The sequence below is a fragment of the Artemia franciscana genome, chromosome 20, assembly GCF_032884065.1.
Source record: "Artemia franciscana chromosome 20, ASM3288406v1, whole genome shotgun sequence".
NCBI classification, from domain to species: Eukaryota; Metazoa; Arthropoda; class Branchiopoda; order Anostraca; family Artemiidae; genus Artemia; species Artemia franciscana.
In genome coordinates this window covers 34,620,605-34,645,826 of record NC_088882.1, presented here as the reverse complement: position 1 = coordinate 34,645,826, position 25,222 = coordinate 34,620,605, and the positions used below count along the sequence as shown (strand labels likewise).

General features: G+C 33.6%; 1 protein-coding gene across 3 annotated transcripts in view; it reads right to left on the bottom strand.

Moving 5' to 3' along the window:
* Positions 1-1,856: 1,856 nt before the first annotated feature.
* The window catches only part of LOC136040175 (merlin-like), an 84,131-nt gene continuing 60,765 nt past the window's right edge, over positions 1,857-25,222 (bottom strand). For all 3 annotated transcript variants that reach the window (XM_065724322.1, XM_065724323.1, XM_065724324.1), the window contains 4 exons: positions 20,484-20,699; positions 17,435-17,586; positions 7,227-7,386; positions 1,857-2,019 (listed from right to left, as the gene is read on the bottom strand). In XM_065724322.1, coding sequence (XP_065580394.1) covers positions 1,969-2,019; positions 7,227-7,386; positions 17,435-17,586; positions 20,484-20,699 — 579 coding nt within the window. In that variant the 3' untranslated portion in view covers positions 1,857-1,968. The remainder of the gene's footprint in view (positions 2,020-7,226; positions 7,387-17,434; positions 17,587-20,483; positions 20,700-25,222) is intronic.

Genomic DNA, 25,222 nt, shown 5'->3' with positions numbered 1-25,222 from the left:
TTCTTGGCAGTCCTCTTAACTCCAGATACAGGCAGTTGGTTACCAATTACAGTTTGGCTAAATCTCTGACGATTGTTAAAAGGCTTGCTTCTGCTGAGCATGTCCCTGAGAGTCACCGAAAAGGATTTTAGATTAGTTTCATTTTTCCGATTAATATGTGATGGATGGTTTCACTAGAGTCTGTTCTTTCTCTTTCTCCTTTTTGGAACCTATTTAAGCACACTGGCAAAAAAGAATCTGGTCTTTGTAATTTAAATATTTAGAACTGTTTGTTTGGGATCCCCTGAGGGTCCAGAACTAGAGAGAAACGATGAAGTATCTGTGCTTTCTGTGCAATGACGATCTCAAATCAAGACGTTTCCTCCCGCTAGCACATATTGTTGCAAAGTTGAGAAGCACATTTAGACTTCTTGTTTTTTCTAAAGCATCATCAAACCCGCATGCACAAGCATGCACATGCTTGTGCACATGCACAAGCATTTTACATGCACCCGCATGTAAAACCCATTTGCTCTTGCACATGCCTTTGCTTGTTCCTCTTTTCAATACGTCTTTATGCACAATGAAAATACTAAAAAATACTAAATATAAATACTAATATAATAATAATAATAATATAATAATAATAATATATATAATATTAAATACTAAAAAAGTAATTGGTCCTTTTTACTTCAGATGCATGCAATTTTTCTTTACGGTCCTCCAGGTCCAATAAATGGAAAAGCTGGTTACCACTTACGGTCAGATTGAATCTGACTAGCTGAAACACTAGACCCATCCCATATACTTCCCCTGGTGATGATTGTGGGCTGGTTATTCTTGAACATATTCTTACTCTTCCTCCTTTTGATACATCTTTATGCGCACATATATAAAGAGCATCCGGTCTATGTAATTTAGATGTACAAAATTTCGCTTGAGAACTCTCAATGGTGCAAAAATAGGCTGTTGGTTGCCATTTAGGGCCTGGCTAAAATCTGAGTGCAATTGACAGTCACCGTATAAGATTTCTCGATTGGTCTCATATATTTTACCTGAAAATAATTGACGGCTTGTTTGTGCTGAAGATGTCCCTAGGAGCCACCGTAAGCGATTTTACGATTTATTTTATATATATTTCCCTGGCTGTGATTAATGGCTATTTCCTCTTGAGCATTTTAGTTTTTCCTCCCGGATTACGTGTCTCCGCTAGACCAGATCAAACCAGGTTACATGTCATATAGTGTAAGAACAAAAGAGCGATTCATTCCCCTTTTGCAGCAAGAAGAAGTACTGGCGCAGTTGAATCGAATGACCTACGAACCTGCCACATAGCCGACAACGCTTTCCGCATCAATCAGAGCATTATCTGAAACATCTTTATACACATTGATGTAAAGAAGATCCGGTCTTGATAATTTAGATATGTAACATTTTGTATGCAAATAGTCCTATGGTCCAGAAATAGCGCCCAGAATACGGTCTAGAAATGGTGAAATATTTTGGATTTCATCTGATCGAAATGTTAAATCAAAACGTTCTCTCATGCTTGCAAATATTGTTACACAGTTGCAAGACGCATTAGAACTACTTATTTGTTCCAAAGCCTTTGAGAAGCCCAGGCCCCCAAAAATACTTTTCTTGTGTTTGTTTATTTTTATTGTGTAACGATAATGCCTCTTTTACGGAACAGTCAGTGTAGTTAATGAAATCCTGGCTAAATATGTTCCTCGACCAAAATTGAACCTTCACCATGATTGTTTTCCAGAAGTACCACGTCATCAAGCGAAGTCTAGGTCACACAAGAGTCTGATACCCCCAAGGGTAATTTACTTTAGGCCCAAATTTGACCACCAAAGCATTGTATCTTGAGATTTGTATATTGAAAATGACATATTTATTAGCTTAACTAAAACACATTAGAAGTCAAAGCGATCTGAGATAAAAAAAAGAAAAAATTGGCAAAAAAGTGGCACATGGAATATATCACAACTCTTCAAAGAAGGCAACTCGGGTATGTGTAGAACCAGACTGCGTCTGAAAAAAAAAGATTTTTGATAAAATACATGAAAATAAAATTTAATGGACTTAACAGAATGTTTTACTAATTATTATACTAATTATAATAGCTAGTAAAATAATACGGTTTTATGCACACTTATTTATACATAACAACACTAAGAATAATAATACTTGTTTATATATAACTTTTATTATATTATAATAAATATAACTTTATATTATATTATAACTTTTTTATATTTGTTTATATAAGTTTGGAAAATGTTCACTAAAACAGATAAGTCGGAACTTCATTTAGTTTTCTTTCGTTTCGCAAAATATCTTCTACATACCCCCCCCCCCCAAGGACTCGGAACCCTTATCTAGTTATAAAGTATAGCTTAGCTGATCTTGCTATATCTGATGAAAAGCAAGTCTCTGTATATGATATAGGTCTTTCGTAGCTGAACCATCCTTGGTCTCCAATAATATTTCACGTATTTTTGGAAATATTTCATGTACTCTGTATGTGTTTGTATTTAGTTGTATTTTCTTTAACCTTCATCTTTCATTTTGTGCATGACGGGATTTTAAATAAATAATAATAATATAAAATGGTATTATACTTTATTATATGTATTATAGCTTTTGTTATATATTTGGCTTTTAAAAAATAACTGATTTTTATATTCTTTTATAAGCAGTGGAGTCTCCGTTGATTAGGAGCCTTTATAGTTTCCTTAAAATTTTTGGTAGCAGTTGACTTAATGAACTGGTTTGCCTTTCAAACAACAGTTAAAATACGACCAATTTCTCTTTTTCTAATTCAAAAAAACTTATTCTAAGTCAAAAAAAAAAAAAAAAAAAAAAAAAATCAAGGAGATATATATTTGTGAGCACTTTAGCGACATAGATATCACCAGAAGTGCTATAATAGGCAATATCGACAGGTCAGTAGTTCTTATTTTGGTCTTTGGTAAATCAAAACGGCTTTCTTTTCAACCTGTTTCAGTTGGGATTCAAACTACTTTTTAACCAATCAAATCATGGAAGAATAGAATCTTTATAGAAGGTTACCACTGAAGTACGACTATAAGATATTGACTGACTCCCCCCCTTCCTCTAGACTTTCAAAAATAAAGTCTTTGGGTATTTTTCATTACAAAATTCCTATTTTTGGTATTTTCTTTGAAAACAAGTCAAAAAACAAAATTATCCTAGATTCTGAAAAATACTCATGAAAAAGATCTGACTTGAAAGCCTATATTTAATACCTTCAAAAATTAGGTTGACCTGTTTAGTTTGACCAGAAATTTGACTTAGTTTGACTTAGGTTGACCTGATATTCAAATGAAACACGAACGAAATCTTCCAAGATTTTGGCGTTTTCTAGTATATAATTGACTGTAAGATTTGTGGTATAACAAGCACAAATTTTTATTACGGTAATTAATAATAGTGTTTAATACAATAAGTAATAAAAAATAAAACGATAATAAAAGTATATAATAAAAATAAATAATAGACAATAAAATATAATAAATAATAATAGTGGTTTGATGCTACATTTCCGCATCTCCGCCCCAACATATCGATGCCAATATACATATCGTATTCCTGTACCATTTCTTTGGGAATACAAATCAATTTAAAAAGAATATTAACCGTTTATAGGCTTTTCACCTCTAGTCTCTCTGTGGGTTCCTTAAAAGTTACCTTAATACGTTTCTGATCTCATAGATGGCGTTGATAGCCTTTGAGAAACGTTTATAAACTGTTTATAGAAATATATATAGAGAAATAAAAATTCTACTACTCAGACATGACTAACCATTATACATGTCTACGCAGGGGGAGGCGAGAGTTCGGTCAGATCTCGCACACCTCTTCTTGTTCCTCACGAATAAATATTCACCCTTATCGACCTCTAGTCTCTATTCCTAAAAAATGGTTTCTGACCGGAAAAATGGCATTGTTGATAGCCTTTGAAAATAAATTATATTTCATTCAGAGATAAAGCCTATTAACAAAATTTTACAACCCAGAAAAGAGTTTTTAATATGCATTTTTACAGGGAAGAAGAGGGACGGCTTTAGGTCCGTTCAAAGAATCAAAATCTCGAGACTTTTACTCTTGTAGTCAGGTCCCCAGAGATAAATCCCCGAGTATGCTGTTTGATATTTTACAACGTCAGGCCCTTCACCCCGCATCCTGTAATGGGGCCCATTTTATTCCTAAACCTATATAAAGTAAACTTCACTCCTCAAGAAGTAAAAAAATTATCAAAATAAAATGTCATGTTCCACCATTTACTACTGTGTAGTATACCCCCCCCCAAAAAAAAAGGAATAAAATGCCATCAATCCAATTCAAACATCTATTCGGGTTAAAATATCTTAAACATTAAATTTATCAGTTCAAAGCGATAAGAGTATCATAATATTTACTTAGTACGACTTATTATCTGTAGCGGATTTATTATACTTGTTTAAATATCAGGAAACATACGGGGATATGTAATATTATTGCGCATGAAAAAAAAATAAAAGTAAACATTGCTTATTAATTTAAATTTAAATTAAAGAGGAAATTTAAAGAGGAATTCCTACCTCTTCGCCCTCCCATCATTAGACTAAAGTTTAAATAGGATTCAAATGATAATATATTTGAACTGGACGACTATAAACGGTAAATCACATTTTTTCACCTGTTAGCTTTCCATATGTTTAAATCAAATACGAATGGTTTTCAGTAAAGCAAATGCACCTTATTGAATATGCTTGATTCTCGAGGCTTTTCAATAAAAAAAGAAGAATAAAAAAGCACAATTATCTTCAAAAATTGATTTTTAAAGAAAATCAAAACTACGTTGGCTTTATTTAAGCACAAACTCAACTTTTAGCAAAATGACCAGGGGGCTAAGGGGGCAGTAAGCCTTTTTGCATTAAAATTTATCTTCATTTTAAGCTCTATCGTCGTTTTCTATCTCTATGTGAAAAAGTTTTGATTGAACTTGTGTTTTTTTTTAATGGGGAAAAATAATGATTCAAATAATGTTCTCAGGTACAGAATTAAGTGTAATTGATAATAAATTAGTGATAAATAAAATAATAATTGAACTATTAAGAATTACTGAATTAAAAGAATTGTTGGTGAGTTTGTTGAAATGAAAATTATAATAATATTACTGGCTGATTTGTAATTATAATTTTGCCTATTTAATTAAATTATTATTATTATGTATAGTATGAAATCAACTTGTTCCGTTTGTGAGTGTAAAAGTATGAGTGACACAGGGAGTTGTATAGCATCTAACAATTGGTGCTAGTATACATAACATAGTAGTTAATTTTTAAGATTCAATATAATATATATTTCAAAATGATAATATATTTCAATGAAAAATATGTTTTAATATTAAAAAAATTTCATACAATAGGAATAGCTGAAGTACCACCCACAGGTGAATTATTTTACCAGTTAAATTTGAAAACAAATTAAAATTTATAGTGCCAAGGACATCAAAATGATAAAGAATTGCCTGGACCCACCTTAAGTCTGTTCATTAAATAAAAAAACAAGTTTTTTAACTGAAAGTAAGGAGCGACATTTAAACTTAAAACGAACAGAAATTACTCCGTGTATGAAAGAGGCTATTCCCTCCTCAACGTCCCGCTCTTTACGCTAAAGTTATTTACTGTTTTATAAAGTAGAATTGAGAGAAAGAGTCAAAAGAAATTCATTTAAATGAATTCAAATGAATTTTAAATACTAAATAAATTCAAAATTACTTAAATTTCAAATAAATTTATGGTTGTTTAACTTTAAACTTAACTTTTTAAACAAACAGATTCTACTTTCACTATCTTCGGTCCTTTACAATTTTAAACGTTTTAAGTCTAAGTTTTCAGGTTATGTTTTTTCAATGAGAGCAAAGAATTAGAACTCCAATGAAAAAAAATAAAACAATTAGACCTAAAGAATCGAAGAAACTCGCTTGTGTGCATTACTTATATCATCTAAACATGCCTATATTTTCAACAAATCATCTATATTATCTTTATAAACGAGCAATAATTGCGTATGTAATTATTTTATCTCGAAAACAGCTCCATGTTTTTTCCAGAATATTTGTATCCTGGGATTTTCTGGCCTGCTGGTAAACCTGAAAGGTCAAAAACGAATATCCAAATCGTTATCAACCTATTTAAAGTAAATCACTATTAAAGCACTCAAATTAAAATTAAAAAACTCTTTTAAATAACCTCTCATTTTACAAATAGTGTTTGGGTTATATTCCTATTTATGCTATCAAAAGAATAAAGTAGGGCTGGTTGTTGGCTTTTAAATACCAAAAATAAATTTTAAAGTCATGATACATCCATGTTAAATATAGAAATTGAAATTACTAAATTAAATCTCGTTTTAAAAATATTATTTCGGCTATATCCACGATCACACTATGAAAACGAAAAGACAAAGCCCTCTGTTAGCCCTAACGTGCCAAAAATGAATTTCAAGATTCAGGGCCGAAAATATTGTTTCAGCTATATCCACATTCAAACTATAAAAAAGAAAAAGGCAGGGCCATCTGTAGGCCCTAACGTGCCCGAAACAGATTTCCAGGTCACGATTTTCAAATGAAAAATTTTGTTCTGTCTATATTCACATTCATACTACAAAACAAAAAAGACATGGTCACCTTTTGGCCCTAAAGTGCCAAAAATAGATATCCATGTCATGATTCTAAGACAGATTATATCCTATAATATTTAAAAATATTTAGGCCATATTCAAATTTACAACACACATAAAAACACAAATACATCATAAATAAATTCCAAGATTCCCGGAGACTTTCTAGCAGCCTAAGGGAAATTCGAATAGGGTTAAGTATAATTTAAAAAAGGATTCTCACAAATTAGCCCACATAAAGAAAATCTGACGAAAGGTGTAGAAAATGCATTCTTTGTAGCACTAAAAAAGATAGGTAGGTTGAAAAATGGTTCCAAACAAGAACTCCAATCTCCAGCTAAGGACTCCGATCCGATGGATCAGATCTAAGATGGATTGTTTTGTGTTCAACCTTGAGGACGCCTATTTCCGGTCAGAAATAGAAATTATAAGAAAAACACGTTAGTCAATTGAAACAAAACCTAACAAAAGTATAAAAATTACATTGTTTTGTATAGCTAGAAAAAAATAAGTAGGCTAAAAAAGGATTCCAAATAGGAATTCCGAACCTTTCGCAGCGTCGAGTATTTATCTTCGCCCCCTCTCTTGTGCTCTTGATGGAGCTGATCTAAGATGGATTGCTTGTCTTCAACCTTGAGAATGTCTATTTCCGATCGAAGCTCCTTCAACTGCTCATGAAGATGTTTACTCTTCTCAAGGTATTCAACCCTAAAAAATCACATTAAAATGTAAGAAACACATTTCTATCAGTCTTATCAGATTGGAATTTACTAACACCCATTAGGCCTACCATGAACAATCAAATATGAGTCATTAAATGTTAGCAGATATCTAAATGTTCTTTAGTGGAGACATCTTTTTATTTGGGAGTTTTTGATGCTTAGTTATTAGTTATAAGTTGGTCTTTTGGTTACGAGTTTTCGTCTGAGTTTATGAGTTATGAGTTTTGGATATGAGTTGTTTTTTTCTTCTTCTAACATTTATAAGTGTTGCTAATGTTGCTAATTAGCTTATTCCTTGTTTTGTGTGAATAGCAGTAAGCATTATTGCTTACCGTTTGATGTATTAATAAATTAATTAATTAAATCAAGATAATAATTCCAGAGCTCTTCAAACAGCTTATGAAGATGTTTCCTATTTTCGGTACATTCAACCCTTAGACCCACAATTCAAACATGTTGGTAATGAAATTTCTGAGGGCACATTTAAATCAGTTTTTTTTATTGGGGATATCTACTTATGCTCGGTAGGACTAGCCCGGGCAATTAAAGAGAACATACCAGAACAGTTCCAACTGCTAACAGAAAATTTTACCCTTTTCATTGCATTCAACCCTAAAGAATCCTAATTAAACCAAGTCGGTAATAAAATTCATGAGAGCACATTTGAGCTCGTTTTTGTTTTAAATCGGAGGTATCTACCTATACTCGTGAGGCCTAACCGGGCCAATTTTAAAGGAAGTTAGAAATTGCATCAAAATAGGATACCATCATGTTCAAACTGCTTATGAAAATGTTTACTCCTTTCTATGCATTCAGACGTAAGGAATTACAACTGAAACGTGTTGGAAATAAAATCCCTGAGGGCATACTTAATACAGTCCCTTTATATCGGATGTGTTACCAACGCTCGGTGAGACTAATCCGGGCAATTAAAGAGAACATACTAGAACAGTTCCAACTGCTTACAGAAATGTTTACTCTTTTCAATGCATTCAACCCTAAAGAATCCTAATTAAAACATGTCGGTAATAAAATTCATGAGAGCACATTTGAGCTCTTTTTGTTTTAAATCGGAGGTATCTAACTACACTCGTCAGGCCTAACCAGGCTGCTCAAACTGCTTATGAAAACGTTTACTCGTTTCTATACATTCAAACGTAAGGAATCACAACTGAAATATGTTAAAAATCAAATTTATGAGGGCATATTTAATACAATCTCTTTTTATCGGATGTTCTACCAACGCTCGGTTGGTCTAACCAGGGCGATTAAAAAGAAGTTAGAAATTGTACCAAAACTTAGTACCAGAGCTGTTCCAACTGCTTATAAAGATGTTTATTTTTCCATGCCTTCCAACGTAAGGAATCACAATAAAAACATGATGGTAATAAAATTCCTGAAGGCACATTTAAATAAGTCTATCGATAATTCACCATTCCCAACACTCCTGAAATTCTTTGAAAATATTCCTGAAGGCACATTTAAATAAGTCTTTCGATAATTCACCATTCCCAACTCTCCTGAAATTCCTTGAAAAAATTCCTGTAGGCACATTTAAATAAGTCTTTCGATAATTCACCATTCCCAACACTCCTGAAATTCCTTGAAAAAATTCCTGGAGGCACATTTAAATAAGTCTTTCGATAACTCACCATTCCCAACACTCCTGAAATTCCTTGAAAAAATTCCTGAAGGCACATTTAAATAAGTCTTTCGACAATTCAGCATTCCCAACACTCCTGAAATTCCTTGAAAAAATTCCTGAAGGCACATTTAAATAAGTCTTTCGATAATTCACCATTCCCAACACTCCTGAAATTCCTTGAAAAAATTCCTGAAGGCACATTTAAATAAGTCTTTCGATAATTCACCATTCCCAACACTCCTGAAATTCCTTGAAAAAATTCCTGGAGGCACATTTAAATAAGTCTTTCGATAATTCACCATTCCCAACACCCCTGAAATTCCTTAAAAAAATTCCTGAAGGCACATTTAAATAAGTCTTTCGATAATTCAGCATTCCCAACACTCCTGAAATTCCTTGAAAAAATTCCTGAAGGCACATTTAAATAAGTCTTTCGATAATTCAGCATTCCCAACACTCGGCAAGCTTAAGAAATTGCAATCATGGTCGAGCAATCGAAAAGAAGTTGCTTCTTAAATCAAAATAAGGTATCGGAGCTGTCGCAACTGCTTATGATTTTGACTTACTATAACTGAAAGTATTTACAGTAGGCCCAACCATGTCAATTGGAAAAAAATTGCTTATTAATTTGAAACAAGACAATGAAGTTCTTCCAGCAGCTAATACATATATTTACTTATGCATTTAGAACAAAGAAATCAACATCAAATAGTGTTGGTAATAACATTTCTCAAGACAAACTCATATCATGCAATAGAAATATCTTTTTCTTAGAGCTCGTTGCTTGAAGTACGGTCAGTGAAACGGATACACAAAACTACCTGTTGACGTTCCATTTTGGAAACACTTTATAAATCTTCATTTGCCTATCGAAGTGCTGAAGTTTCAGAGTTATATTTGATCTCATCCACTTGGAAGAGGTCAAATTTGGTGCACAGAGTTATTGCACCAAACAGAGTTATTGAACAATACAGAGGGATGGTGCGCTTCCTAATTTTGGTGCACAGAGTTATTGCACCAAACAGTGTTATTGCATCATACAGAGGTATGGTACGCTTCCTAATTTTGGTGCACAGTTATTGCACTAAACAGAGTTATTGCACCATACAGAGATATGGTGCGCTTCCTAATTTTGGTGCACATAGTTATTGCACCAAACAGAGTTACTGCACCATACAGAGGTATGGTGCGCTTCCTAATTTTGATGCACAGAGTTATTGCACCAAACAGAGTTACAGCACCATACAGAGGTATGGTGCGCTTCCTAATTTTGGTGCACAGTTATTGCACCAAACAGAGTTATTGCACCATACAGAGGTATGGTGCGCTTCCCAATTTTGGTGCACAGTTATTGCACCAAACAGAGTTATTGTACCATACAGAGGTACGGTGCGCTTCCTAATTTTGGTGCACAGAATTATTTTCAAACATTATCCAAAAAATTTTCAACCGTAAACCGTTTCAGCCATAAACCGTAAAGGTTTTTCCCAAACATTTTTCAACCGTAAGAAAACACCATGGACCTGGTAATTCTACATTTTTACATCCTCAGTTCAGTCACCATTTTTACTAACGATACTGCGCATGCAAGTGAAGCTATCTACTTTACCAATCCCGTCGTTAAGCAGCAATACATTTCATCTTCGTTTATTCCTAGTCACAATGCAGTCTTCTTAACATGGTTTATCAAGCCTATTCTTACACTCTAAGATCTTCAAAATCGATTCATTTTGCTAAAAATTTTTATCTAGGAGACTTATATCATCTTCATAAACTAAGCCAAGCGGAGTTTTACTTCCCCGTTTGATTTGGTATTCTCCCATTGCCTTTGCTGTTCTCCTTAAGACAAAGTCCACCAAAATGAGTATTTATTTAAAGAGTGGACTAGGTAGATTTGGTATTCAAATATGATGTATGTGTCACGCATCATGTCCATAAACTATGACATTCAAATATGTCACATAGACTTATGACTAGTGTATATTCTTCTAGGCCTTTTATTGAATTTTTTTATCGCCTTTTTATTCAAAATGGCGATATACAAAAACCCTAGCTTCGAAACTGTTAGCAGAAAACGTTGCTGAATATGCTTACCCTTTAAAAAGAGAAATAATGTAGATGGCATTCTCTGCAAATAAAAGCTTCTTACAGTGTTGTCAGGTCATCAGGAACAAAGGATAAAATGCATTTTTCAGAGGCATCCACAAATATAGATGTAGTTATATAGTTATAGATGTAGTTATATCGATATAAGTGTAGCTTGTAAGAGAAGAAGAAAAGGCGGCCAGGCCATCAAAGGACATGTTAAGTAAGATTGGGTGTATCTACCCAAGACATCTATCTATATATATAAAAATAAGTTGTCTGTGTGTGTGGGTATGTCGGGTGACGTCATGTTTGTGTGTTGACTGACGTCATGTTTTCGACTGACGAAATTACAGACCGGGACATCGGGACACAAATGACGACCGGGACACCGGCACATAGGTAATATAAATGACGACCGGGACACTCAAAGAGAAAGCGACCGGGACACAAGGAATGTTCGATTAGCAATCACCATCAACAAAGCACCGGGACACAAATGACGACCGGGACATAGGGAGTATAAATGAAACCAGGACATAAGTAAAAAAAAACTAAAAAAAACTAAAAAAAAAGGTAAAAACTACAAAAAAACTAAAAAGAAAAAAAAACTAAAAACTAATAAAAAAACTAAAAAAGCTAAAAAACTAAAAAAACTAAAAAAGAAAAAAAATAAAATAAGGGAAAAAAAATGAAAAATAAAGGAGAAAAACAAAACTAAAAAAAATAAAAATAAAAAAAAATAAAAAGAAAAAAGAAAAAAACTAAAAAAAAAGTAAAAACCAAAAAAAAAACTAAAAAGAAAAAAATGGGAAAAATACAAAAATTTATTTCATCATATACCATTTCAAAAACGAATGTATATACAGACCGGGACACAGGGATACAAATGACGACCGGGACACAGGGAATATAAATGACGACCGGGACACAGGGACACAACTACAACGGGGACGCCGGGGGGCACAGGGGGATATATAAATGACGACGGGGACACAGGGAATGTTCGATTAGCAATCACCATCAACAAAGCTCAAGGGCAATCATTAGAATCATGAGGTATAACTAAAAAAACTAAGAAAAAGGTAAAAAACTAAAAACCAAAAAAAAAGACCAATTCAAAAACGAATGTATATACAGACCGGGACACCGGGACACAAATGACGACCGGGACACCGGGACACAAGGAATATAAATGACGCCCGGGACATTCAAAGAGAAATCACAGACTGGGACACCGGGACACAAATGACGACCGGGACACAGGGAATATAAATGACGACCGGGACGCAGGGACACAGCTACAACAGGGACGCCGGGGGGCACAGGGGGATATATAAATGACGACGGCGACACAGGGAATGGTCGATTAGCAATCACCATCAACAAAGCTCAAGGGCAATCATTAGAATTATGAGGTATAGATCTGAATACGGATTGTTTTCCCATGGACCATTATATGTTGCATGTTCAAGAGTCGGTAAACCTGACAATCTATTTATATGCACAGACATTGGGACAGCAAAGAATGTTGTATATTCGCAAGTTTTCCGTAGTTAAAACATATATATATATATATATATATATATATATATATATATATATATCTATCTATTTTCACAGGTGGGACATAGGGACACAACTACAATGGCGCGTAACTAATATGGCGCGTAACGACTTACGCGCGCAGGGGGGCTTGGGGGAGGCGCGAAGCGCCCCCACCAACTAGGTGTTGGGGTGGCGCGAAGCGCCACCCCAACAGCTAGTAAAATATAATATTAAAAACACAAACCTAAACATAAATTTTACATAATATAATTTTTGTATAATGAATCATAATATCATTTAAGTACAATTTTCGAATGTCTATATGAAGCGAAATATACTTGTTTACATGTACATTAGTATTTTATTAATAGCTTACTTCTTAAATGAAAGCGATGACATTTAAAAATTGATAATTTAAAAACATCCAAGCAGAAATTACTATCAGAAATGGTATACAAATAGGAAAAAATTCAAAAGTTTAGATGTGAAGAATAGTTATCAAGAATTTTTTGGAGGTTTGACACTTAAAAAGGGTAGTTATTAAGGCCAGAGTAAAAAAAAAGGCCTTTATTAGACATTACTGTAGTGTCAATCAGCAATAAGAATAACTGCTGATTTAAATACAAACATTAAAAATATTGAGTTCTTCGGTTCTACCTCTCAAACATAGTTGGCTTAAAAGAGGATGAAAGCGACTGACAATCCAACAAAATTCAAAGGTTAAAAATATAGCCTTCATTTCCTTCTTTAGGCCCGCAATTCCTAAATTTTAAAAAATTCGACATCTGTGATCCCATTAGTTGCGTAGAAAAGCAAGGTTCTGTATATAATATCCGACCAAAGAACCTGAACCATCCTTAGTCTTTTGTAGTGACCCAGTAAGGCTTCGTCTTTATTGACATCATTTATCCTACGTTTTTTGCGAGCAGATCTTTTTTGAACAGGCGACTATGATTTGCTATCTGGTTGGAGCCAGCCCCGCTAGTAACAGGGTGAATGATGTCAATTAAGGCGAGACTTAATCCGTTTAATAGAAAGTTTTTACGATTTTACTTAACGCTATTTAACGAAACGTTATTACTTCTAAGCTGTACTATCCTTCTCCAGTTTTTTATTATTTTGTTCTTTGCTTATTCACCTTTTTTTCTTGTCATTATGACGATTCAAACACGTGATAAAACTAGAACTATTTTTCTTCAAATCCTACCATTCAAAAAGATCTCGTTTTTTACTCCTTAAAGAAGAAACCAATTCTAAAAGATGAGATTCATTCCGAAGTGGATACGAAATAATTTATCAAGTATTATCATTAACATTGGTTCAATTTGTTGATATTATATTATATTTGGGGCTATGGTACTGAGGATTATTAAAATGTTTTTCCAATTTTTTTTTGTGCTTCTATATGAGCTAGGTTGAATATTAAAAAGATTATTGATGAAAACGCTATTATTTACCCTAGTAGAAGGACAACGTACCTTTCTTTCTCAATTTGTATCGCCAGTGTATCTACTTCACTATTATCAATTTGATAGGTTGAGAGTAGATCAACTATTTACCCTATATTTACCCTAGTATATTTACTAGGGTACTAGGGTAATATTTACCCTAGTAGAAGGACAACGTACCTTTCTTTCTCAATTTGTATCGCCAGTGTGTCTACTTCACTATTATCAATTTGATAGGTTGAGAGTAGATCAACTATTTACCCTATATTTACCCTAGTATATTTACTAGGGTACTAGGGTAATATTTACCCTAGTAGAAGGACAACGTACCTTTCTTTCTCAATTTGTATCGCCAGTGTGTCTACTTCACTATTATCAATTTGATAGGTTGAGAGTAGATCAACTATTTACCCTATATTTACCCTAGTATATTTACTAGGGTACTAGGGTAATATTTACCCTAGTAGAAGGACAACGTACCTTTCTTTCTCAATTTGTATCGCCAGTGTGTCTACTTCACTATTATCAATTTGATAGGTTGAGAGTAGATCAACTATTTACCCTATATTTACCCTAGTATATTTACTAGGGTACTAGGGTAATATTTACCCTAGTAGAAGGACAACGTACCTTTCTTTCTCAATTTGTATCGCCAGTGTGTCTACTTCACTATTATCAATTTGATAGGTTGAGAGTAGATCAACTATTTACCCTAGTATATTTACTAGGATACTAGGGTAATATTTACCCTAGTAGAAGGACAACGTACCTTTCTTTCTCAATTTGTATCGCCAGTGTGTCTACTTCACTATTATCAATTTGATAGGTTGAGAGTAGATCAACTATTTACCCTATATTTACCCTAGTATATTTACTAGGGTACTAGGGTAATATTTACCCTAGTAGAAGGACAACGTACCTTTCTTTCTCAATTTGTATCGCCAGTGTGTCTACTTCACTATTATCAATTTGATAGGTTGAGAGTAGATCAACTATTTACCCTATATTTACCCTAGTATATTTACTAGGATACTAGGGTAATATTTACCCTAGTAGAAGGACAACGTACCTTTCTTTCTCAATTTGTATCGCCAGTGTGTCTACTTCACTATTATCAATTTGATAGGTTGAGAGTAGATCAACTATTTACCCTATATTTACCCTAGTATATTTACTAGGGTACTAGGGTAATATTTACCCTAGTAGAAGGACAACGTACCTTTCTTTCTCAATTTGTATCGCCAGTGTGTCTACTTCACTATTATCAATTTGATAGGTTGAGAGTAGATCAACTATTTACCCTATATTTACCCTAGTATATTTACTAGGATACTAGGGTAATATTTACCCTAGTAGAAGGACAACGTACCTTTCTTTCTCAATTTGTATCGCCAGTGTGTCTACTTCACTATTATCAATTTGATAGGTTGAGAGTAGATCAACTATTTACCCTATATTTACCCTAGTATATTTACTAGGATACTAGGGTAATATTTACCCTAGTAGAAGGACAACGTACCTTTCTTTCTCAATTTGTATCGCCAGTGTGTCTACTTCACTATTATCAATTTGATAGGTTGAGAGTAGATCAACTATTTACCCTATATTTACCCTAGTATATTTACTAGGGTACTAGGGTAATATTTACCCTAGTAGAAGGACAACGTACCTTTCTTTCTCAATTTGTATCGCCAGTGTGTCTACTTCACTATTATCAATTTGATAGGTTGAGAGTAGATCAACTATTTACCCTATATTTACCCTAGTATATTTACTAGGATACTAGGGTAATATTTACCCTAGTAGAAGGACAACGTACCTTTCTTTCTCAATTTGTATCGCCAGTGTGTCTACTTCACTATTATCAATTTGATAGGTTGAGAGTAGATCAACTATTTACCCTATATTTACCCTAGTATATTTACTAGGGTACTAGGGTAATATTTACCCTAGTAGAAGGACAACGTACCTTTCTTTCTCAATTTGTATCGCCAGTGTGTCTACTTCACTATTATCAATTTGATAGGTTGAGAGTAGATCAACTATTTACCCTATATTTACCCTAGTATATTTACTAGGATACTAGGGTAATATTTACCCTAGTAGAAGGACAACGTACCTTTCTTTCTCAATTTGTATCGCCAGTGTGTCTACTTCACTATTATCAATTTGATAGGTTGAGAGTAGATCAACTATTTACCCTATATTTACCCTAGTATATTTACTAGGGTACTAGGGTAATATTTACCCTAGTAGAAGGACAACGTACCTTTCTTTCTCAATTTGTATCGCCAGTGTGTCTACTTCACTATTATCAATTTGATAGGTTGAGAGTAGATCAACTATTTACCCTATATTTACCCTAGTATATTTACTAGGATACTAGGGTAATATTTACCCTAGTAGAAGGACAACGTACCTTTCTTTCTCAATTTGTATCGCCAGTGTGTCTACTTCACTATTATCAATTTGATAGGTTGAGAGTAGATCAACTATTTACCCTATATTTACCCTAGTATATTTACTAGGGTACTAGGGTAATATTTACCCTAGTAGAAGGACAACGTACCTTTCTTTCTCAATTTGTATCGCCAGTGTGTCTACTTCACTATTATCAATTTGATAGGTTGAGAGTAGATCAACTATTTACCCTAGTATATTTACTAGGATACTAGGGTAATATTTACCCTAGTAGAAGGACAACGTACCTTTCTTTCTCAATTTGTATCGCCAGTGTGTCTACTTCACTATTATCAATTTGATAGGTTGAGAGTAGATCAACTATTTACCCTATATTTACCCTAGTATATTTACTAGGGTACTAGGGTAATATTTACCCTAGTAGAAGGACAACGTACCTTTCTTTCTCAATTTGTATCGCCAGTGTGTCTACTTCACTATTATCAATTTGATAGGTTGAGAGTAGATCAACTATTTACCCTATATTTACCCTAGTATATTTACTAGGATACTAGGGTAATATTTACCCTAGTAGAAGGACAACGTACCTTTCTTTCTCAATTTGTATCGCCAGTGTGTCTACTTCACTATTATCAATTTGATAGGTTGAGAGTAGATCAACTATTTACCCTATATTTACCCTAGTATATTTACTAGGGTACTAGGGTAATATTTACCCTAGTAGAAGGACAACGTACCTTTCTTTCTCAATTTGTATCGCCAGTGTGTCTACTTCACTATTATCAATTTGATAGGTTGAGAGTAGATCAACTATTTACCCTATATTTACCCTAGTATATTTACTAGGGTACTAGGGTAATATTTACCCTAGTAGAAGGACAACCTACCTTTCTTTCTCAATTTGTATCGCCAGTGTGTCTACTTCACTATTATCAATTTGATAGGTTGAGAGTAGATCAGGAGATCGGTCGTTTAGACGGAGACCTTGAATATCTGAAGCTACGTCAACACTGGGTGCACGTGATTGTGAATATAACGGCTAAGAAAATAATAAAAATGAAAACAAAAAATCACCATGAGGGTATTCCAAGTCTACACTGTGCGCATGTGATTGTGAGTATAACGGCAAAAAAACGGATAAAATGAAAATAAAAATATCAAGAAGCGATTCCCGATCTACGCTGGGTGCAAGTTATTGTGAGCATAACAGCTACAAAAACAGAAAAAAAGAAAACAAAATCACAATGAGATGATTCACAATCTACACTGGGTACACGTGATTGTGAGTAAAACGGCTAAGAAAATAATGAAAATGAAAACAAAAATCACCATGAGGGGATTTTCAATCTACACTGTAGAAAGAATATAAACTATTAAGAAGCAATTCCCGACCAACGTTGGGTGCACATTATTGTGAGTATAACGGCTACAAAAACAGATAAAACTAAACAAAATCACAATGAGATGATTCACATTCTACACTGCACGCACGTGATTGTGAGTATAACAGATAAAAAACAGGACAGAAAAAAAATCACAATCTACACTGGGTGCACGTGATTGTGAGTATGACGGCTAAGGAAATAACGAAAATGAAAACAAAAATCACCACGAGGGGATTTTCAATATACACTGGAGAAAAAAATAAAAACTATTGAGAAGCGATTCCCTATCAACACTGGGTGTACATCATTGTGAGTATAACGGCTACAAAAACAGAAAAAAAAACTAGACACAATCACAATGAAATATTTCACATTCTACACTGCACACACGTGATTGTGAGTATAACAGATAAAAAACAGGAAAAAAATCACAATCTACACTGGGTGCATGTGATTGTGAGTAAAATGGCTACAAAAACAGAAAAAAAAGAAAAAAATCACAATGAGATGATTCACAATCTACACTGGGATATTGGATGATTTTCCAATATATCTGCAAATCCGAGCGTGATTAACAGTGAAGCCTCAGAAAGAACCTCAACAGTGACCCGCTATTCCATTTTGCACACACCTATTCCATTTTAATTCAAAATTGTGAGTATAACGGATAAAAAACAGATAAAAAAAATCACAACCTACGCTGGGTGCATGTGATTGTGAGTATAACAACAAAACAAGAGCTCATATGGCACTTGTGACGAGGTCGGACCCTAAAATTAGACTCGGTACTAGAGTTATCGATTCTGCTATTTTTAGATTTTTTGGGTCAAGAACTTCTCTCCCTCCAGCCTCCCAGATGGTTGAATTGGGCAAACAACTGTCCTCAAGTCAATTTTGCAGGCCCCTGACACACTTGCCAATTTTCACCGTCCTAGCACGCCAAGAAGCACCGAACTCACCAATGCACGAGAAATCCCTCCAACTCCCACAAAGGGATTGGATCCAGTCCGGTTATGCCAATCAGGTATCTAAAACTTGTGCTAATTCTTCCCATCAAGTTTCATCCCGATCTTCCCACTCTAAGCGTTTTCCAAGATTTCCATTTCCCCCCTACGCTCCCTAATGTCCCCGGATCCGATCCGAATTGAAAATGGAGCATCTGAGACATGAAATCTTTCTATATATAAAGTTTCACTAAGATCCGATCACCCATTCGTAAGATAAACATACCTCAATTTTCACCATTTCCCCTCCCTCCAACCCCCCCAGTTGGTCGAATCGGACAAAAGACTGTTATCAAGTCGTTGGCCGACGGGCAAGTGCCATAAAAACAGAAAAAATGAAAACAAAAACAATCAAGAGATGATGACCAATTTACACTAGATGGACGTGATAGTGAAAATAACGGCCAAAAAGCAGGGACAAATGAAAAAGAAAATCACCATAAGGTGATTCACAATCTACACACAGTGCACACGATTGTAGCAGCTAAAAAATATAAGCAGATAAAAATATATGCAAAATATAGGCAGATAAATATATAAGCAGATAAAATATACATATAAAATGTATAAATATATAAAATATATAAATATAAAAAATATATAGATATAAAAAATATAAGCAAAAATATAGCAGCTAAAATATATATAGAGTATAGCAGCTAAAAAACATATAAAAAATTAAAACTAAAAATCATCATGAACAACAATAGAGAGGAAAGAGCGATTGTGAGCATAGCTATGAGCATAGAGTGCTTTTTAATCAAAATAGGAATTTTCCGACGAAATACAAGCTGTGATGAAAAACCAATTTATTATCAACTTTGGACAGCTCCACCTCTGACCTGTTTTACCTCTGACCTCTTACCTGTTAGGAAACTTCAATTTTTAAACATTCCTCCCAATCTACGTGGATTTAAGTAAAAGCTAAATGAGGTTCATTGTCTCGTTGTCATATATTAATGATAATACATCGTTGATCATGAAAACAAACATTCAAAGAGTGAACAACCTAAAGTTAGCCAACTTTAGCGTAAACTTAGCGTACAACTTTAGCGTACTTAGCCAATACACACAGTTAGAAACACTCTTAAAGGGGCCTCGGTTCTCGCATAAAACACTTTACAGGATACACGAGTACGAACTTTCAAATTTTTGAATTCGAAAAAGTTTCCCCCCCCCTCAGGAAAATAAAACCCTGGTCTTTGCACATCAGAAAATAAAAAAATTTGTTGGGATGTTTTATCCTGATACTGACCCTCAAATTGAATCTCAGCCCTTAACAGTTTAAAAAAAAAATCGGAAATAAATATCGTGTTTAAAAAATAATATCGTTCAAAAGCAAGAAATTAACACACTCAAATTAAGAAGGATGATCAAGTTTTACCTCCTCCCCATTTACTCCCAGCCTTTTCTTGCCGAAAATGCCATATGTGCTGATGTTCAACCCCATTTGTCCATTTTTCAGAAATACACACTAGACAAACAAACAAAGCACTTTGTAGCTTAGATAACTGCTTAGATAAATAAGCAGAAGAATAATGACTTACCAGCACAGGGACTGTAGGTTGCGACGCAAGAACAGGTACTTGACAATACTGGACTAGCCGTTCTTTTGCCTGTCTCTCGGCCATTTTGGCTTGAGATAACTGAACTTTCAAGTATTCTGCTTCGTTTACTCGCCTTTCCGCCTCCTCTAACATTTGCGCAGCCAATAGTTCTGCTTCTCTCATTCGCCTCTCGTAAAGCAGCTTTTCTTCTTCAGACTGTAAAACAAAGTTGAAATATAAAAAATTAAGTGATTAAATCGGAGCAGCTGTTAAATCTAACTCTGAACTTTGAAAAAGTTAAAATAGGAAACACAAAAAAGTGAAAAAGGAAACAAAAAACAAGTGAAAATGGAAAACACAAAAAAGTGAAAACGGAAATACAAAAAAGTTAAAAGGGAAACACAAAAAAGTGACAATGGAAAACACAAAAAGTGAAAGAGGAAACACAAATGAGTCCAAAGTTCAAAAACAATTGACATGCAAACAAGAGTTCATTGGTTTCCAACTTCTATATACAACTATCAGCTTAAGTCGGGTTTGACTATGAAAAATTTCAATTTCTCACAGTTAATAATTTCGTTTTTTTTATAAATATTAAATACTTGCTTCTTGAATTATTAAGATAATTATTTTTTTTTACTAATAATAATCCAAGAAAAAGAATAGAACTTGAGATTGGATAGATGGATGAAGTTGGATAGATGGGGGGGGGGTCTCATCGAGCTGAGATAATTAATAAAATTTGAGATTGATATAAAAGAAAATTTCCTGGTGGTTTGACTATCAGTTCAATGCTGGTTTGATAAACTCCAATTACCCTTTGTTAATAATTTGTTTTTGTTTGTTATAAATATAAAATAGTTGTTTCTTGAATTATTAAGATAATTATTTTTTAAGTATTATTGATCCGATAAAATGGATCAATAATACTAAAGTATTATTGATCCGAAAACGTGAGATTGGATAAATGGATGGGGTTGGGTAAGTAGGGAGGGGGTCTCATCCGATTGAGAAAGAACTCAATCGGATTTATTCCATTTCATAAATCTTTCAGATTTCTATATAACTATTTCGAACCAGTTCTGGGTAAGTGGGGAGGGGGTCTCATCTGATTGAGATAATGAATAAAATTTGAGATTTTTGGAAAAGAAAATTTCATGTTGGTTTGACAATCAATTATATTTTTGAAGGAAATTCATCTACTGAAATCTGATTTGAGGATTTCCTAATTTTATTGTTCCTTCTATCTTCTTTTTCTCTGTTTACTATGTTTTTTTTTATTTCATTATTTTTTATTATTGTTGATGCTTTAGTTATGTTTTTTACTATTTTGTTAATGAATTGAAAAAAAATTGATAGTTGGTATTATTACAAGTGCAGAACGGCCTGCGATAGTATCCCCTTTGCTCGTTATTTTCAATTTTTGGTGGAAGATAATAACGAATAATTATTGTTCATTTAAAATAATTTAGCTCAGGAACAACCCCTCAGTAAAATTAGTCTGTTATCCGACTATCAATTTTAACTTTAATCTGACTATATATTATTTTTATTTTATTTTCAATTAAGTAAATTGATATCAATAGATTAATTTATTGTAAATTATAATATTTCATATAAATTAGTTATGTAACAATTCAATGAATTATTATCCTGTATCTTACTCTGCTATAGTAATTCGAACCCCCCCCCCCCCTCCCTAAAACACTAAAAAGAATGATAAGAAATAAAAATATTAAAAAATTAATTAAATAGATGAGGATACTACATTTGGCAGTCAACATTCATATTAAAGAGAGGAAAGAAGAAAATATGAACAATGAGATTAGGAAATTCTCAAATCAGATCTCAACAGACAATGTTTCAGCTAAAACGTAATCGATAGTCAAATTAACATAAAACTTATTTTTTCTTCCATCAGTCTCAAATTTATTCCATTATCTCAATTGGGTGAGACCCCCCCCCCATTTTCCTAATCCCATCTATTTATCCAATCTCAAGTTTATAAGGAAAAAAAATATATAAAAATAATAATACAGGATATTCTACATCATTCTACCTATAGGGGTCCTACCTATAGGTAGAATATTCCAAATTCCCTTCTTTTTTATTCTTTTTATTCGACTTCTTTTTCTTTTGCTGCTTAATCTAACAGGTGGAAGGAATTGCCTGCGGTGGATTGTTCGCGGAGACTATATTCGGTGGGGAAATGTATCAGTCCATGGAGGGATCAGCTGGGCACCATCATTCACTTACGATGTACTGTGGATTTGTACCATTCTATCAAAAAAAAAAAATTTAGAATCAGTTGGTCCGCCAATACACTTGTTTGGTAATTTAACAAAACTTAGTTTTCAGTAAAATGAACTTTTAAATAAGCATAATATAAGTTATCAAGAAATATTGAATGATATTTTTATGTAACTTGTTGGATATATTTTTCTCTTCCTTATGTTTTAAAAATTAGGGTAAGTTTTGTTACAGGTGGGTAGGGTGAAACAATTCCTTGTAAAGTTTTGCATGAAAGTAAATGGGGCTCTTTTGACGGATGTTGTTATACAAAAAGGGAGGGAGGGGGTGGTAATTTGGGCCAGGGTGGTGTTCTTTCAGATTTATGTATAAACTATTTCGAACCAGTTCTGGGTGATCGGTGGTGAAGGAAGCTTTGCCAAAAATTTGTGAGTATATGTATCATCTTGGTTATTTTTATTTTTTGCATATATTTTATCAGTTGACACGACACAAGGGGGTCCCACAACTTCTTATAGCAGGCGCGCTCACTTGCTAGGGTCAGGAATTTAAAGCGCCAAAACGTGTATTGGCAAGTTTGTATTCCTCTGCGGAGGATGTGAGGTGATCATTTGGGGAATAATTTACTAGATTTAAGGTGCTTTTGCTTGGATTTGTACGACTTACATTTATTAATGTTAAATTTGCTCGATTTTGGACATGATTATTTGGCTAATGGATTGGTTATGCTGTTCTGTCCTGGATGATTGGATGGATGAGTAAGGTCAAGACCTTGTACAAGTGCTCATTCATCTCAATTAATAAATCAGCAAGACAGTTTTTTTCTTTTTAACCAAATAATTACCTGTTATATATTATACAAGAAAAAAAGAAGAACAATTAATAGTCAAACAAAAACGAAACTTAATTTTCTTTTTCATCAACCTCACATTTTATCCATTATCTCAATTGGATGAGAACACAGCACCCTCCCCCCATTTATTCAGCCCCATCCATTTATCCATTTTTAAGTTTTTAAGTTTTATTCCTTTATCTTGAATCAATAATAACAAAATAGTAAATTATTTAATAAGTAAAAAAAACAATAATTTCATCTAAAAAAAAAATTAATTAACAGCTGAGGATAATTGAACTTTGGAACACCCTAAGCTTGGCAGTCATGATTCTTAGTAAACAAAGAAAAAAAGAAACAAAATCAAAATAAATTTCAGCAAAAACATAAAAGAAAAAAAGAAAAACAATAGATAGTCGAAATGACAAAAAGTTTAATTTTATTTAGAATCAATTTCAAATTTGTGCATCTAAGTCCAGGATTTCGGAAGGATTATTGAGTTATTTTTCAGTTTTAGACTTTAAATCCAATAATTTTTTTTCGATACTGCACGATTTTCATAATTCATTTAATAGTCGAAGCAATCATATTGACTCAGTGGTTGCAGTATTTTACAAAAGCATTTGAATGGAAATTTGAAGTTTTCGTGCACTCATTAAGGTCCAAATTCAATTAAAAATTAACTCTGCCATTATTTTCCCACCCAAAATCATCGCTGCCACACATTTTGTCATGCCCAAGTTTACAGGTAAAGCCAGGTTAAAGAAAGAGGTTGTAACGTCTAAACATATAAGTCTCCCAACGCGGCGAGACCCAGACACCCCTTACCAAGTTCATAATCGGATGTAAAGTAATATACCCTTTTGTGGAAGGGTTCCATTTCCCCGGGCAATATCTTATTAGTTTTCAACGTACCACTGACAAGCGCTTCTTCTCTATTTCTTCTATTTATTTCTGTTTTTCTGATATGGTTCTATGTTGAAGTCGTCTTTCGTTTCAAAATTTAGAATATTCCTTTCATGAAATAACGTGCAGCATTTCAGAAAGGCCATCTATTATAAGAGCCCGTAATTAATGTACAGATAGCACTACTTAAGCTTAATTTGCAGGGCTCAAATTTTATATCAAAATGTCTTAATTTTTGGAATATTTCTGTGTTTTTTTGGCAGCTTTTTTAATTACAGTAATTTTTGTGATTTTATTCATCCAAACAAGGAAAGGCATATTGAATTAAGTACAAAATTGAATGGGACTAGTTAAAGACACCGACCAATATAGAGGTGGCTTCAAACAGAGAGAAATGAAGTGAAATAAAGTAAATTTCGGACAGTCAAATTTATTTTTCTTCCTTGCAATATTTCGGCGATTACTACCGTTCCATATATTTTTAGCTTATTTTCGCAGATATTTTAACTCCTGTTAAAACAACATCACTTTACTCCTACCTACAACTAAAGTTAGCAACTGAAGTTGGGTAGGTAGCGCATAACACACCGTCATCATGTGCAACCAACCTTGTTTCTGAAAAAGCGTGTTACAAAAATGAGGTGATTGAGTTCCTCCTTAACCTTAATAGTTTCATGAACTATCTTCGCTAATAAGAATTGTCACTCATTCTACATCCAGCAAAATACCTTGCTAGTCGAACTGAACGCTT